Below are 15,113 nucleotides of genomic sequence, written 5' to 3' on the forward strand. Positions count from 1 at the left end.
TTTTTATACGGTAAACTTTGCCTTTAATTTATTCCAAATATTTAAATATATTTCAACTATTGTTTCTCCGCGTGAAATATCAGAGATATTTTCCACCGAAATTATCATTGCTTTACATATATAAAATATAAAATTCTGTACATACATGCATATGTGATTAGAAGGAAGCAATTATTTTTTCTCAGACTTAGAAGGAAGCAATTAATAGTATGAATGGTGATTCAAAATTTCAATGTCACTAATTAAATATATAAAAAAAGTTATTAATAGCAGAACAGGAGACTAAAATATTGCACACGTGATTCGATGATTCAAGATAAGTGACTTCCCACTCTTCCTAATAGAAATACGAGTCAAATTTGTTTTTAAAGGGAACAAGAACATAGTAAGAAAATTAGTATAGCATAAAATTCTTAAACAGCAAAATGACTATCAATGCCAATAATAGATTGTTCACTACATCATTCAACTTTAATCCAAAACCAGCAGGAGAGTGAGTGAGTGACTAGAAATCGGGTTCATTATAAAATAAGGATCTTAAAACTAAACTTCGGCCGTGAAGACTAAGCAATGATTGAAACATCTTCTTGACGATTCATCTCTACAAAATAAATAAATAAAGTAAACAAATAAAAATGGCAGAATACTTATCAAAATATATAGTGAATAAAATAACTAAAATATGTTAGACATCAATATCATCGTACCAAACTAGGAATCATCATTGTAATCCTCATTATCATCTTCCGAAAAGATCTCATCATCCTCATTGTCATCCTCCAAAAAGATAATCTCTGCAGATAATGAGCTAGGTCCTTCTAACCAACTCTTTGTACAAACAAGCATCTCCAGAAATTTGGGTGGTAAGCAACTTCTATAGAGATCTATAACCATTCCTTTGGCACTAAATGCAAACTCTGAGGTTACCGCAGAAATAGGAATGGCCAACACCTCTTGAGCCATGCTTCCAAGGATGGGAAATCGGCTCGACTTGCTCTTCCACCAATTCAATAGATCAAACTCTGCTTGTTTATTCAAGGGCTCACATTCTTCTTCCAAATACCTATCAAGCTCAGATTTAACATGTGATTTATTGCCAGTTGATTGCAGATATAAACGCATACCATAGAGATCATCATCTTCATCAATTTGTGCATGTTGTTGATCATCTTGAGACCCTTTGTGTGTAACTTGATAATAACGATAAAGTGAACCAAGACAGGAAAGCAACTTCGTTTTCAACTCACTTCCTTTTTCAGAGCCAAAGAAGTAATCAAGATTCCAATTGACATAACCCAACTTCAATCTGGGATCTAGCACGACAGCAATCAATAACATGTTAATTGCATTAGAATTCCCCCAGTATTTGTCATATATATTCTTCATCCTACTAGCCATCCTACTTATACTAGCATCATCATGTTCATGATAATGATGGATCTTCCTTCCAATAGCAAATACTTCCTTCATGTATATATCACTAGTAATGCAAGAGGTACCAAAAATTCGCAAAATACAATCATAAAAGAATTTTAGAACTGGTAGCATTGATTGAGCAGATTTCCAATCGTCTTCTGAAGGTATGCCTTTCCCACTTTCACTACTTAACTCATCAACATAGTTAAGGTCTCGCTGCTTATATAATTCAAATGCCTTTTGATAATTCACAGCACCCTCTAACATAATATAGGTTGAATTCCACTCAGTTTCAACATCTAGCTGAATAAGACCTTTATAATGAATCTTCTCATGTTCAACACACTTTCTAAATCTTACTGTTCTTGAAGGACTAGATCTGATATACATGGCTGCACCACGAATTCTTACAATAGAGTCATGAATTTCTTTCAATGCTTCCTTCACAATCAGGCTGACAATATGCACACAACATTGCACATGAATATACCCACCCTTCAAGAATATGCTATCCCAAGAGCTTATTCTCTTTTCCAGATCTTGAGTACTTGGATCATCCGACGATGCGATATCACCTGTTAAACTAAAAACCTCATTCAACTTCCAATTACCTAAGCAAACTTCAATGCACTCATTCATTTCGTCTTCTGAATAGCCAGTGATTTGGCAAAAATTCAATACTTTCTTTTGCAGCCTCCAGTCATTATCAATGAATTGTGCAGTCACTTTCATAAAATTTAATCCATGACTTGACGTCCAAGGTTCAGTGATAAGGCAAACTCTTTGAGAATGAATAGAAAAATATTCTTTCAATTTTATTATTTCTTCACGATAAAGTGTAACAACATCTTGTATTAATGCAACATGTGAGGGGATCTCAAACAGGGGTTGTATGGAACGTAGAAAATTTTTAAAGCGTTCAGACTTCACAAGATAAAATGGTAGCTCATCTATTACAAACATCTTCGTAAGTGCCCTTTGAGATGCTTCTTGGTCAAATTTGAAGGTATCTTCGGAAGATCCAAGACCATCTTCATACCCCTCCTCTTCACTATCTGACATGGAAGAAATTGTTTTTTGTATTTTATTCCCATCAATGCTTGTGTTAGCATAACATCTATTCAAATGTGAACGCATAGCACTTGTTTCATCTTCATATTTGACCACACAACCACAATAGTCGCATTTAGCCTTATTCTCGGTGCCTTGCAATGCAGTAAAATGGTCCCAAATCGTTGATGATGATAATTCAGCAGCAGTGTCAGGGGAAACTGGTTCATTAGAACCTGATTTCTCGGATGTCTCTGACATGATAGAGTCACTGACGATTCTTCTTTTCCTGTGCGTAAATTAAGACATCAATACATCAACAAACAAGTAACTCAACTAAAAAGCATAAATACTACTACCCACAAAGGGGATCTTAGGGCATACTATACAACTACTATTACGATTATCAGTTTCAAAGTGAAGAAGTAATTTCAAAAAGTTATGTTCTTGTCTTGTTTATGGTTTTTAATTTGCTGATATAGGCAGTAAATTAATCTACACTAAAACACATAAATCACAAAGTTCTATAATGCAATGCTCAAGGCAGTTAGAACTTGAAACACAGTAGATGCTGCTTCTAATAAAACACTTCTCCATGGGTTACATTTAAACAAATACATTGTACTAACGAATGTATGTCATATTATATGCAATTGATTCAAATTAATTAAGTCCTAACCAGTGTTTAACGAGGAAAATAAATCCAATCACATGCAATCATGAAAAAATAGCTCTTCCGAAACGAGTAATGCTAGGTAACCAACCTTTTTAGACCAACCAACTTTTTTTTTTTGAATTATTTTGTTTATCTTAAATTCTAACCCTAAATCATAAACCTTTTAACCCTAAATCCTACACTAGAGTTGACTAATGTTAGCTCACTAAAAATCAATTTGTGTTCTTTCTCTTCCAAAAAAGGTTCATCAAAGCACGGCCGCAAAATCTACAGACATTTCATCAAACAAGAGGCTAGCATTTGAAAATTCGAGCGATGCTGGATAACGGAAACAATGTTTTAGATATGAGAAAGAATGCATACGGGTGAGGTAGAAGAGGATGTGAAGGAGAGAAGTCACTGAGGTCCTTGTTGAAGAGAAGAGAGGCGCTGCGTAGGAGGTAGCATCAGAAGCAGAGCAAGATGAGAAGAACGTGAACGCCACCCGCGGCGGAGAGCGTAGCGACGACGATGATGCTCCGGCGTTTTACCGCTCAGAAAGCGGGGAGGTCGGTTTCGCGGTAGAAGTTTGTCATGGTTGGGTAATCTGGTTCTGATTTTTTGACTGTGTTTTTTCTTCCGTCCAAGATTTGGTAAAGTCACTCTACTATACACATTGGAGTAATATTGAGAGAAAATAAATTTTTTTTATAGTTATTTTTTATTATTTTATTATTATTTAAAGTATAAATTCTACCTTTTTTATTTTCTTTTTCATCTCAACAAAAAAAATCTATAAACTTGCATTTTTACCATATAATTCACCATTTGGTAAACCTGCTATTGCAACCCCTTTTAAAGGCAAATAGGCGCCTCAAAATATTTTGTTCTCGATCAAATAGGGTCTAAAATTTAAAATTTTTAATTAAATATGAAAGATTGTTTATTTATTTAGAATTTAATTTTGATGTTTTGTGTAAAGTAGTTTTATTTGTATATTTAAAGGTAAGTATAATTTTGGTTCTTATGATTTAGGCTGAAAAATTTATTTGTCTTTAATTTTTTTTACATTTGAATTTGTCGTCTTTTGAGTTTATTTGATATACCATCAAATTTCAAACATTAGGTTAATAATTTAATAGTTTAATTTAAATTTATTTATAATTTATTAAAAATTACAATAAAAAATACAAATCTTTTGATATTTTAAAATTGTTCCCGCAACAAATTTGAGAACTAAACTCTTATTTTATCTGTTGCCTTCTTCCCCTACCTTTATTTTCGTGTTGAGCCTCCGCTTCTTCCCCCATCTTCTTCTTCACCAGATACTTTTATGTTTCAATTCAATTTCTCAATTTCATCCAAATTCCTTTGAGTTCGTTTCAGACGCGATGCCTCCCCACAATAACAACAACCACCTCTCATCCTTAAAATCCTGCTTTATCCCCTCCTACTCCACCCAAAACTATCGATGATGTCTGGAAAAACATGATCCTAACCTACTCTCACAGAGACGCATCTCACCACAATCACTACCCATTCAAGAAAATGACCTTTGAGACTTTTCTCTCAAAAAACGCTGTCATAACTGATGATGACGTCATCGCTGTTGCTCCTCTTCATAATCATCATCTTGTTCCTCATCAGTTCCCGCAGGTGTCCACTGTTGAAGGCTCATCCTCCTCCGCGGCTGAGCTTTTTGCCAATGGGATGCTGCGGTGGCAAGTGGCGTCCCAGCACCCTCGTCATCATCAAGAGAAGGGGTGGTGATGGAGGAGGAGGGGCAGCTGCAGTGGCAAAAAGGAAGAGAAGAGCAGTGGAGGAACCAGTGGACAAGGCCACTCTTTAGAAGCAGAGACGCATGATCAAGAATCGTCAGTCTGCTGCTAGGTCCAGAGAACGAAAACAAATACTTCCCCCCTTCTTCAAATTTTTTTTAATAAAGTTTCATTTTTTATATATTTTTATTTGATGTTTGGAAAATAGAGATTCTTATATGGTAAGTGAGGTTCACTATTCCTGAGAATCTCACTATTGGGGGCTATAATTGTTAAGCTGGAAGAAGCAGAAACTGAATTAAAGTTAAAATTTTTCAATCTTATCTCTATAACTTTAAATTACTTGTTGCAGCTTCTTAAGTTCGTCATTCCAGTATCCAGTTGTGGAGAAGTGTAAAGCCAAATAGCTTCTAAGAACAAATTCAATTTTGTCATTGTGATCAATTTATGGCATGATGTAGATGCAAAGAGAAGCTTATCTGTGAAGCTCATAGCTGAGTATATTTATTCAACAAACAATTATAGTTCTTCTTTTAGTTGAATTCAGGCTTTAACAATGATATAAAGCAATTCTATCTCCCCTAAACATCATTACTTTAATCACTGAACCATCTCCTTGTTGAAGTTAAGAAAATAAATCTGAAACAAATAAAACAATCTCATCATTTATGCTCCACAGTTTAACAAAAAATTAGGAGGTGGTTGTGAGGTATTGTAAGGTAGATATTGAGGATCTTGACCTGAATCAGCTTGACTACTACCCATAGTCATTGCAGACCAATGAAATTTAAGGTGTGGGTGCTGGATATTATGATATACATGTTGAGGATCTTGTTAAGACTGAGCATAACCATTACTGCTATTCACCTATGATGAATTTAATTAAGTTTTTCCAGGCTAAATATTCGAATGTGTATATTGATGATCTGGAATTGGTGAAATAAAGCCACTACCAATGTCAGTGGCATATGTACCCTCCAAAGGGAGCAAACTCGTTGGAGGCAAAATCTAAATTTTAGATTAATTAGTTGCAATTTAGGTTATTTGATATTAATTTTTTTTATCTATTTCATCAAGTTGTTTAACAATAAATGTGGAATGAGGATCTCTTGCAGTAATAGACTCACTTACGACTTCTTTGTTTTGTTACTAGTGTTAAATTCTGGATGCAAATTACTGTCATAAGTATTTTATTTATTTTTTCCTTTGTTTGATTCAAGATGCTTCAAGATCCTTTATTGTTCACATGTGCACCCAAAATTTAATGAGGTTATAATATTTCATGAATAAAGACCAAATGCTCAGTTACCAAATTCTTTAACTCTAAATGGTACCCAAATAGCTACTTCCATTATTGATCTAATTGACCAAGTTGCATTCTAGAAAGAAGTCAAGAATATGAAAGCAAGTTAGCAGCTAATGATATTGCTATTTGGTTTTTTTATTGATTAAATCATATAAAATCAAGGTAAAGAAATTAAATTGAAGCTGTCTGATGAACCACTACTTCGTGGTACATCTTGTGTTTAATTGATTGGATTTTATCCACTATTCTGACACTTATTCATACAATTTGCATGATTTTACAATTTCTTCCCAATTTTGTTCTATGATTGAAAACTCGCTTCCTAGACCTTTAAATTGTGTAAGTTTTATTCCTCTATATACCATTCGATGTCGTGATCTGTGTGTTAAGTGTTTTCAGACTTTATAGGGCAGGAATGACTTAGAGGATGGAGAGAAAGCTTGCAAAAATGGAAGGAACACAAGAAACAAAGGAGATAGCCAGTGAGAATCGACGTGCACGCATGGCTCACGCGTGCACGTGACTTGAAGATTTTCACAGCGACGCGTGCGCATACTTGACGCGTACGCGTGACTTGGAGACTTGCACATCGATGCGTACGCGTGACTGACGCGTACGCGTGACATGCGCCGCGTGCAGAAAGTGAAGAAAGCGTTGAGGACGATTTCTGGGCTGTTTTTGACCCAATTTTCGGCACAGAAAACACAGATTAAAGGCTGCAGAATGGAGGAATGAAGGACATCACTTCTCATTCACTCAATTTTAGGTTGTAGATATAGTTTCTAGAGAGAGAGGCTCTCTCCTCTCTCTAGGTTTTAAGATTTCTCTTAGTTTTAGGTTTATTTCTTCCCAATTCCAGGTTCAATGTTCCTTTAATTTAGTTTCTCTTCTACTTTTATTTATTCTATTACTTTAGTTTGTCTTCTTATCTTGTCAATTTATTAATGCAAAGTGTATTTTTCTATTTAATTTCTTTATTTGCTTGATTATCTCAACTCAATTCCAAAATTATTATGTCTTCTTTCTACTCCCTTTACATGTATGCGAAATTGGCATCATATCAATGGAGTAGGCTTCCAACTTGGCTTTGGAGTTAGATTAATATTTGGAGACCCTTGAGTTAGAAAACTTAAGAGTTAAATAGTAACTGGAAGTTGCTGGCTAGCTCTCTACTTGCTAATGCTAATCCTTCCCAAGGGAGAGGATTAGTTCTTGTGAATAGAAGTTGGCTCAACTACTTGACTTTCCTTCATTCGTTGAGGGTTAACTAAGTAGAAACAACAACCTATTATTATTAATCTTGGAAAATCCAACAAGGATAGAACTTCCGATTAATCTTCTCCTAGCCAAGGCTTTTTAATTCAATTGCATAAAACCTCTTTTTAATTTTCCTTGCTTAAAATTATAATTAATTATTTTATCATTTCTCACTCTAAAAATTCTCAGAAAAACCCATAACCAATAGTAACACACTTCCCTGCAATTCTTTGAGAGACGACCCGAGATTTAAATATTTCAGTTTATTTTATTGGGTTTGCTTTAGTGACAACCAAACTTTTGTATGAAAGGATTTTAGTTGGTTTAGAAGCTATACTTGCAACGAGAATTTATTTGTGAATTCTAAACCACACTAAATTTCGATCGTTACTATCCTAGAAATTGATCAACAATTACTGTATGGTAATGACACTAAACAGATTGCTGAGGAATTTGCTGCTGGATTTGAAGATTTTCGGAGAGCTTTTGCCGAAATCAATGTACAAGATGGGGAACATCAATGTTTTAACAGGAAACCAAGGAGAGATACGCTTAAATTGTCGATATACAAACAAAGCCAAAAGTAAATGAGTGCAAAGTGATATCTTGTGCTGTTGATCAGGGCTTGCCCACTTCTAAATTTAAACATAATTGTTGTGTTCTCAAGGTAAAGAATAAACCATGAATAAGTAAATGAATTCCAATAGTTTAAGAGAAGTCACTTGAGAAAAAAAAGCTCTCTATAGCATGTATGAATAATTTCTTCTGCGAATATAACCATTCCAGTTGTTATCATAAAGGTTAAGTACGATTTTGGTTTCTAAGGTAGGGGCTGAAATTTTATTTCATCCTGGCCTTTTTTTCGCTACAAAATGGTCCCAAATGTTTAACTTAGTTTTAAAATCGTCCTTCATACTAAAATACCCGTCTCCTTCCCCTTCCCCTTCCCATTCTCCTTCTTCCCCAAAATCAACCAGAATTCCCTTCCCGTTCCCCTTCTTTCCCAAATTCAACCAGAAACAAAGCAGAAGCAGCAGCAACAATGAAGCAACAACAACCAGAAGCAGAAGAACAACAACAATGTTGCACGAAAATTTATCTCTCAACAAATTTCCCTTCGGCAAGTATACGGAATTGTCCTCAAGTAAAAACTCACAATAGAATGAGGTCGAATCCCACAGGGATTGATTGGTTAAGCAACTTTAATTAGAGGTGTGTTCTAGTTGAACTGAGTAAACGTTGGATTGAGAATTGCAAAATTTAAATTGGCAGGAAAAGTAAATAACAAGAATGTAAATAGCAGAATATAAGTGGCAGAAATTAAATTACAGAAAATAAATTGCAGAAAATTAAATGGGAGTGGGGATGATTGAGCATAAATGTAAACAGCAGAAATTAAGATGTGGTAGGATTGGTAGGATTTTATGTCACCGTATCCATCCAACCCCCAACCCAGTCCAACATGAGAAAGCATTTCTAGCATGATTTCCTCATTCCTCTTCCAAGGTTCAGAGGAAATCCAAGTATGAACAATTTCTCTTCCGAGACAATTGTTCACTTGAATGAAGATCGAAAGCTTTCAAAGTAAATTAAGAGAAAAGAAAGAAGAAGAGGAATGAAAACTATTATTGATCCATTGAATTGTAACAGAGTTCCCTAACCCAATGAAACGGGGTTTAGTTCATCATAGCTCAATTCAAATAAAAAGAGAGAGAAGTGCAGAAAAAGTAAAGAAAGTACAAAAGAAAATGATTACAGAGTTCCCCAAATTGGGTCCCTGACTTTCTACCCTTTTTTTAACAAACTTAAACTATATGCTATTTATACACTTTCTTTATTCAGTCTTCAAGTCTTTGAATTGGGCTTTTGCCCTTTGTTGAAGCAAGTTAAAGTGGCTCTCAATGACATTGAGGAGGGACGTTTGGCAACTAACGTTTATATTCTACATGGTGCTCAATTATAGTGGAGTCAGTATCAACGTTGGTGATCAATGTTTACAGGAAAACGGTGGGTCAAACGTTTTGTGAAAAAGGATTTGACCGTTGCCACTAACAATTGACTCAATGTTGGTGCTCCAACGTTCATCCACCCACGCGTATGTGTCGCCCACACATACGCATCAAAACAGCATTTTGCGCGTATGCGTCGCTCACGCATTCGCGAGATTGGCAAAAATGCACGTTCACGTGTACGCATTGTCATTGCATATTTTCCAACTCCAGATTTGAAATTTTTATCGCAGGCATTGGAGGTAATGTTGGTTCACCAACGTACCCTTCAATGTTGGCACCATATTTGCAGAATGTTTCCAGCAACATTGGTGAGCCAACTTTGGCCACCAACGTTGCACATTAAGCCCTGGAACGTTGCCTAGCAACATTGATGACCCAACTTTGGCCACCAACGCTACTTTGTTCTCTCTTGTCAATGTTTCCAATTTCATGGCTACTATTAAACTATTATACATGGTTGAAAAGCTCTGAATGTCAGCTTTCTAATCCAACTAAAAAAACCTCAATTGGATATCTGTAACTCAAGTTATGCTCCTTTGAAAGAGACAAGGTCACTGGCGTTGGTGTGCAACGTTTGAGGCAATGTTGGCACACCAATGTTGGTAACAAACGCCAGATTCTGGAAATCAAACGTATTGTCCACCTCATACTATTATATATAGTTGGAAAGCCCTAAATGACTACTTTCCAATGCCATTAGAAGAGCATCGTTTGGAGCTCTACAGCTCGAGTTATACTCCATGGAAGGTTACGAGGTCAGCTGGCCTTACTACAGGTTGATACTATGTTCATCTTTGCACTTTCAGGGCAAGTTTTCTTCCTCAAATTTAGTGTCCACCATGCAGTGCCATATATACTTGAAAAGCTCTAGATGCCTACTTTCCAATGCTTTTGGAATCATCTCATTTGGATCTTTGTAGCTCAAGTTATTTTTGTTTAAAGAAGGCAAAGTCGGGCTATCAGGAGTAACGTTTGTGGCAACGTTGGTGAGCCAACTTTGGCCACCAACGTTGCTTGCTCTGCTTCTTCTCTGCCCTTCTTTTTCTTCTTCCTACCTATCATCAACCAAAAAAAATGCATCAAAGTATTGCCATAATCACAAGATAATGCATCATTGATATCATCAAACAAATCTTACATAAATCTCATGAAAATACACATAATTAACCATGTTTGATTGAATCAAGACATACATAAAATTCGCATCCAATTACTTACTTATAGCTCAATAAAGTGCATGAAACTAATTGAAAACAAATTAAAAAGGCTTGTAAAACTAGCCTAAAATGCCTTGGCATCAAACAACACCAGCAGTAACAATAATAAAATCAGAAGCAAAATTAATGTAATCAGAAGCATAAACAGAATCAAAATCAGAGTAAAACAGAAGCATAAACAGAAGCAAAAACACAAAAAAGTCTAATGTAATCAGAAGCAAAATCAATGTAATCAAAAGCATAAACAGAATCAAAATTGCATGACTAACTGGTGGTACAAGGCAACAAAAGCAGCTCCAATGAAAGGCCTAACCCAAAAAATCCACAATAGTGAAGAAAAGGAGATATGAAATTTAGAAAGAAATGAGTGAGAAAAGAAAAAGCCAGAAATGAAGAAGACATACCTGATCATTCCTTGCATGGTTTCTGTTGAAGATGATGGCAGTGACAAACCCCAAATTGACGGTTTGTTTTGCATTGAATTCAGAATATCTTGATAGCCTTTTGTCACATTTAGCCTATGAATTAGCATGGTTTTGTTATCTCTCCCATATTCGTGCTTAAGTGTAAAAACATGCTTTTTGAGCCTTATTTCGATGAATTCGAGTTTCTCTTTGATTCCATAAGATGCCTTGATGTGTTTGCTAGTAATCTCATGTTGAAATAGGCTAGGCATGGATCAAAGGAAGCAAGGAAGGAAGCATACAAGTGGAGAGAAGCACAAAAAGCCAAAGAGTTGATCTCGGCCAAGCATGCGTACGCGCACAAGGCGCTCGCGCGCACATCGCAGAATTAGCCAGGGACGCGCACGCGTACCGTGCGCTCACGCGCCGATGGTGGCACATGACCTCATTAATGAAACACGTGCCTGGCGATTTTGGAAGGTTTTCAGCAACCAACTTTGGCGCCAAAATGCATATAAGAGCCAAGGATTGAAGGGGATTGACACACATTCACATCCATAGACTAATTTTAGATCATTAGGTAGATATTTTTAGTTAGTTACATTTGTAGAGAGAGAAACTCCAACTTCTCTCTAGGATTCATCTTCATTTTCTCAATTCTCAACCATTCCTTGGTGAGATCTATTACAACACTCAATTTACTTTGTTCATGTTGTAGATCCTCTTCTCTAATCTCATTAGTGTTTGTAATTGTTCAATTCTCATAAGTCTTAGATTCAACTTTGTTGTTATTGGATTCTATTGATTCATTGAAGATTTCATTTTCATTGTTGTTCATTGTTGATTGTTGTTAATCTCTTGTATTGAATTGCTTTGATCCTAATTCTTTTCTCTCCATTTTGCTATGTCTTTCATTCTTGCTCTCCAAGTGTTTGAGAAAATGCCAACTTTAGATATGGAGTAGTATCCCCTCACTTGGCCTAGTGGTTGAGTCATTGGAGACACTTGAATAATGGATGTCAATTGTTGATTAAGAATTGAGAATTGCTAATTGACTTGGAGTGCACTAAAGCTAGACTTCCCTAGGGTAAGACTAGGACTTGTGACTCAAGTTAGTTACTTTCACTTGACTTTCCTCTATAATTAGGGGTTGACTAAGTGAAGCAACACTCCTTTGTTATCACAATTGAAGGAAACTATAGTGATGGAACTTCCAATGTTCAACCTTGGCCAAGGTTTTTACTATTGATTGATTGTTGTTCCCTTTTATTAACACTTCTAGGCCACATTCTTTAGACCACAAAAGACCACTTAACCAATAACATGCATCCTTGTAGCATTCCTAGGGAAGAACGACTCGGGACTAATACTCTCGGTTATAGATTGTAGATTTGTTTGATGATGGATTTTGCGTCGGTTTAGACTATACTACGATTGATTACTTGATAATTTCTATACCGGAAAAAAATTCATTCGTCAAAATGGTGCCGTTGCCGGGGAATGCGCATGAGTGCCATGTTTTTGGTTAATGTAAATATGTGAATATTGTGAATATGTTTGTCTTTTGTTTGGTTGTTAGTTTTTGTTAGTTTTAGATCTCTATTAGTTTTGTTCTTATTTGCCACTATGAATTCTCGTCCTTGTGGTTTTGGATATGACTATGACTACTTTGTAGGCAATGAAAACTTGAATGATGGCTCACATTATGGGATAGACGAATTCTCAGGAAGGGAGCCATATCCATATGAGCAATCACCATGGAAACCTTCCCCTTCAAGTTACTATGATGGTAATCCCTCCTATAATGCATATCATTCCTATGGATATGATGAATCTTATCATGGTTATACCGCTCAACCGCCATCATTCTACACACCATATTCTCAACCCACATCTTATTTCCACCAATTGCCTACATATGATCCAAATCTATATTCCCCCTATGCATACCCTTGTGACGATTATGAACAAGCAACCCTTGAATCACCACCACCCCAACATCTTTACCTTCCAACCCAAATCCCCATGAATGATACACTTGGTATCATTCTTCAAGAGCAAGAAGAACTCCAAACCGCCTTCACTAGTTTCACCTCTACCCTCCAAGAATTTACGTCCCGTATAATTCCACCCTCTACCAATAACCTAAACAACTTCCCACCTCAAAGCTTTGACGAATCTCCTTTCCAACCATATCATGAATTCCCCTCTCCGCCACAAACCTCCATGGAAGAATATCAATGTCTATTAATCCAAGAGCAATATGATCCTACTTATGTTAGTAAAGCGGAACAAGAATTAAGGGATCGTTTCAAGGAAGAAATGGACCGACTTCAAGCAACCATCCGTCAAAAGATAGATTCTTGGGATTCATATCACAACCGAAATGAGTTCACGGATGATTGTGAGAAAGCAACCAAAGAGGGAGGTATGAGGGAGACTTTAGAATCTCAAGTTGAGCGCAAGGAAATGGAGCGTATGTTGCAACAAGCGGAGGAAATGAAGATTGTTGAAAATAAAGAAGTGGAAGAAGACCTAGAGGAGGTTGAACAAGAAGGAAGTTCCATCAACGAAAATAACTCTACATCAAGCGACAACGGTGATCTTGTTGAAGCTTCCCCCATCGAATGTGAAATCAATGTTGAGGAGGGTGCGCAACCTCCAGCACATGACTTGATCAATAATAAAGGTTTGAAGGAAGTTAGCAAACAAGAAGAATTTAAAGAAAGTTATCAAAAGATGAAAATCATCATGGAGGAGCCAAAGGAAGTAGAACCTACAATGTTAAGACCATTGGATATCTTCCTTGCTAAGTCGCCGTCCCAATCACAAATCGAGTGGGTAATCATCTCATCCTTTAATTTTCTTGGCCCATATCAATATGCATTGTTAGAAACGGACGGTCAACTTAGAGCTCTTTGTGGGCTAGAGAGTAAGAACGGATTAGATGTCGGTGGACAATTTGAATCAAGGTGCATAAAGGATGGAATATCAAACTTTGAGTCTCAAAGGTGGAGTGAAGCCAAATTCAATGGGATTAGGATGATGAGTATGAGTTACAAGGAGAATTCAATAAGTTTGTTACCCTATTGGAAGCATGAGGATCAAGAAGAAAAGGAGTCAACAATTAAAGTATGGGACCCCGGAACATACATAGACCACTATCAACTTAAGGGCCTCGTTACTTGCTTAGGCCCCCTTGAAGGCCTTGTACGTTTAAATTGGGATCCTGGAGGCTATTGGAAGTGCAAACACTGGTGGGGATTCGAAGAAGAGTTTAAGCATAAGCCACCCTAGCAAGGACCCCATCAAATGTCCAACTTAAGGACTTTAACTAAAAGTGCTAGGTGGGAGACACCCCACCATGGTAAACTCTTTCCACTCTCTTCTAACCTTGTTTAATAAGTGATTTGAGTTACCATTGTAGGTAGGTCTGCATATCATAATTAGCTTGTTTGTATACATTAGTAGTTAGAATATTAACATGTATGTTGTGATTAGTAGAAATAGAATAAATCTCAAAACCAACTTGCATTTTAGGCACCATGGGGAGTCTTTGGGCAAGTAGAGCTTTTAGGCATTATCCTCTTCAAAAAAAAAAAAAAAAGAGAGAGGGGGTGGACGCGCGCGCACGCTGCACGCGCACGCGTCCATGAGCGGATACCTCATCACCCGTATTCCAGAGAGTTGGGCCTCTCCTAGGCCAGCGTTGTGCCTCGAGCCCAATTCACTCCACGCTGACGCGCACTACGTGCGTGCGCGCCATACAACTATAGGGAATAGCACGCGTACGCGCACCTGCCGCGTACGCGTCAAATTGCTGCTGCAAGATCTTGCGCCAAGCCCCAGAGAGTTAAGCCAGCTCTGGGCCATCCTTAAGCCCCTGGCCCAATTCAACTCGCGCGGACGCGTACATGCCGCGTAAGCGCAGGCCTAAGTAGTGCAACCTCCAGGCCATTGACCAGAGAGTTAGGCCTCATATGGGCCAACCTTAAGCCTCCAGCCCAACTCCTTGCAC

General features: G+C 37.0%; 1 protein-coding gene across 1 annotated transcript; it reads right to left on the reverse strand.

Moving 5' to 3' along the window:
• Positions 1-304: 304 nt before the first annotated feature.
• LOC112790335 (zinc finger BED domain-containing protein RICESLEEPER 2) lies at positions 305-3,799 on the reverse strand. The gene is made up of 3 exons (XM_025832674.3): positions 3,506-3,799; positions 708-2,755; positions 305-601 (listed from the first exon to the last, which is right to left on the reverse strand). Exon 2 carries the CDS (start codon positions 2,725-2,727, stop codon positions 712-714), a length of 2,016 nt encoding a protein of 671 aa, XP_025688459.1. The 5' UTR covers positions 2,728-2,755; positions 3,506-3,799; the 3' UTR covers positions 305-601; positions 708-711.
• Between the last annotated feature and the right edge of the window lie 11,314 nt (positions 3,800-15,113).

Source organism: Arachis hypogaea, chromosome 3, assembly GCF_003086295.3.
Source record: "Arachis hypogaea cultivar Tifrunner chromosome 3, arahy.Tifrunner.gnm2.J5K5, whole genome shotgun sequence".
Classification (NCBI taxonomy): domain Eukaryota; kingdom Viridiplantae; phylum Streptophyta; class Magnoliopsida; order Fabales; family Fabaceae; genus Arachis; species Arachis hypogaea.

Excerpts from the sequence above, each read along its gene's own strand:
- LOC112790335 (XM_025832674.3), bottom strand. The coding sequence starts at position 2,727 with ATGTCAGAGACATCCGAGAAATCAGGTTCTAATGAACCAGTTTCCCCT.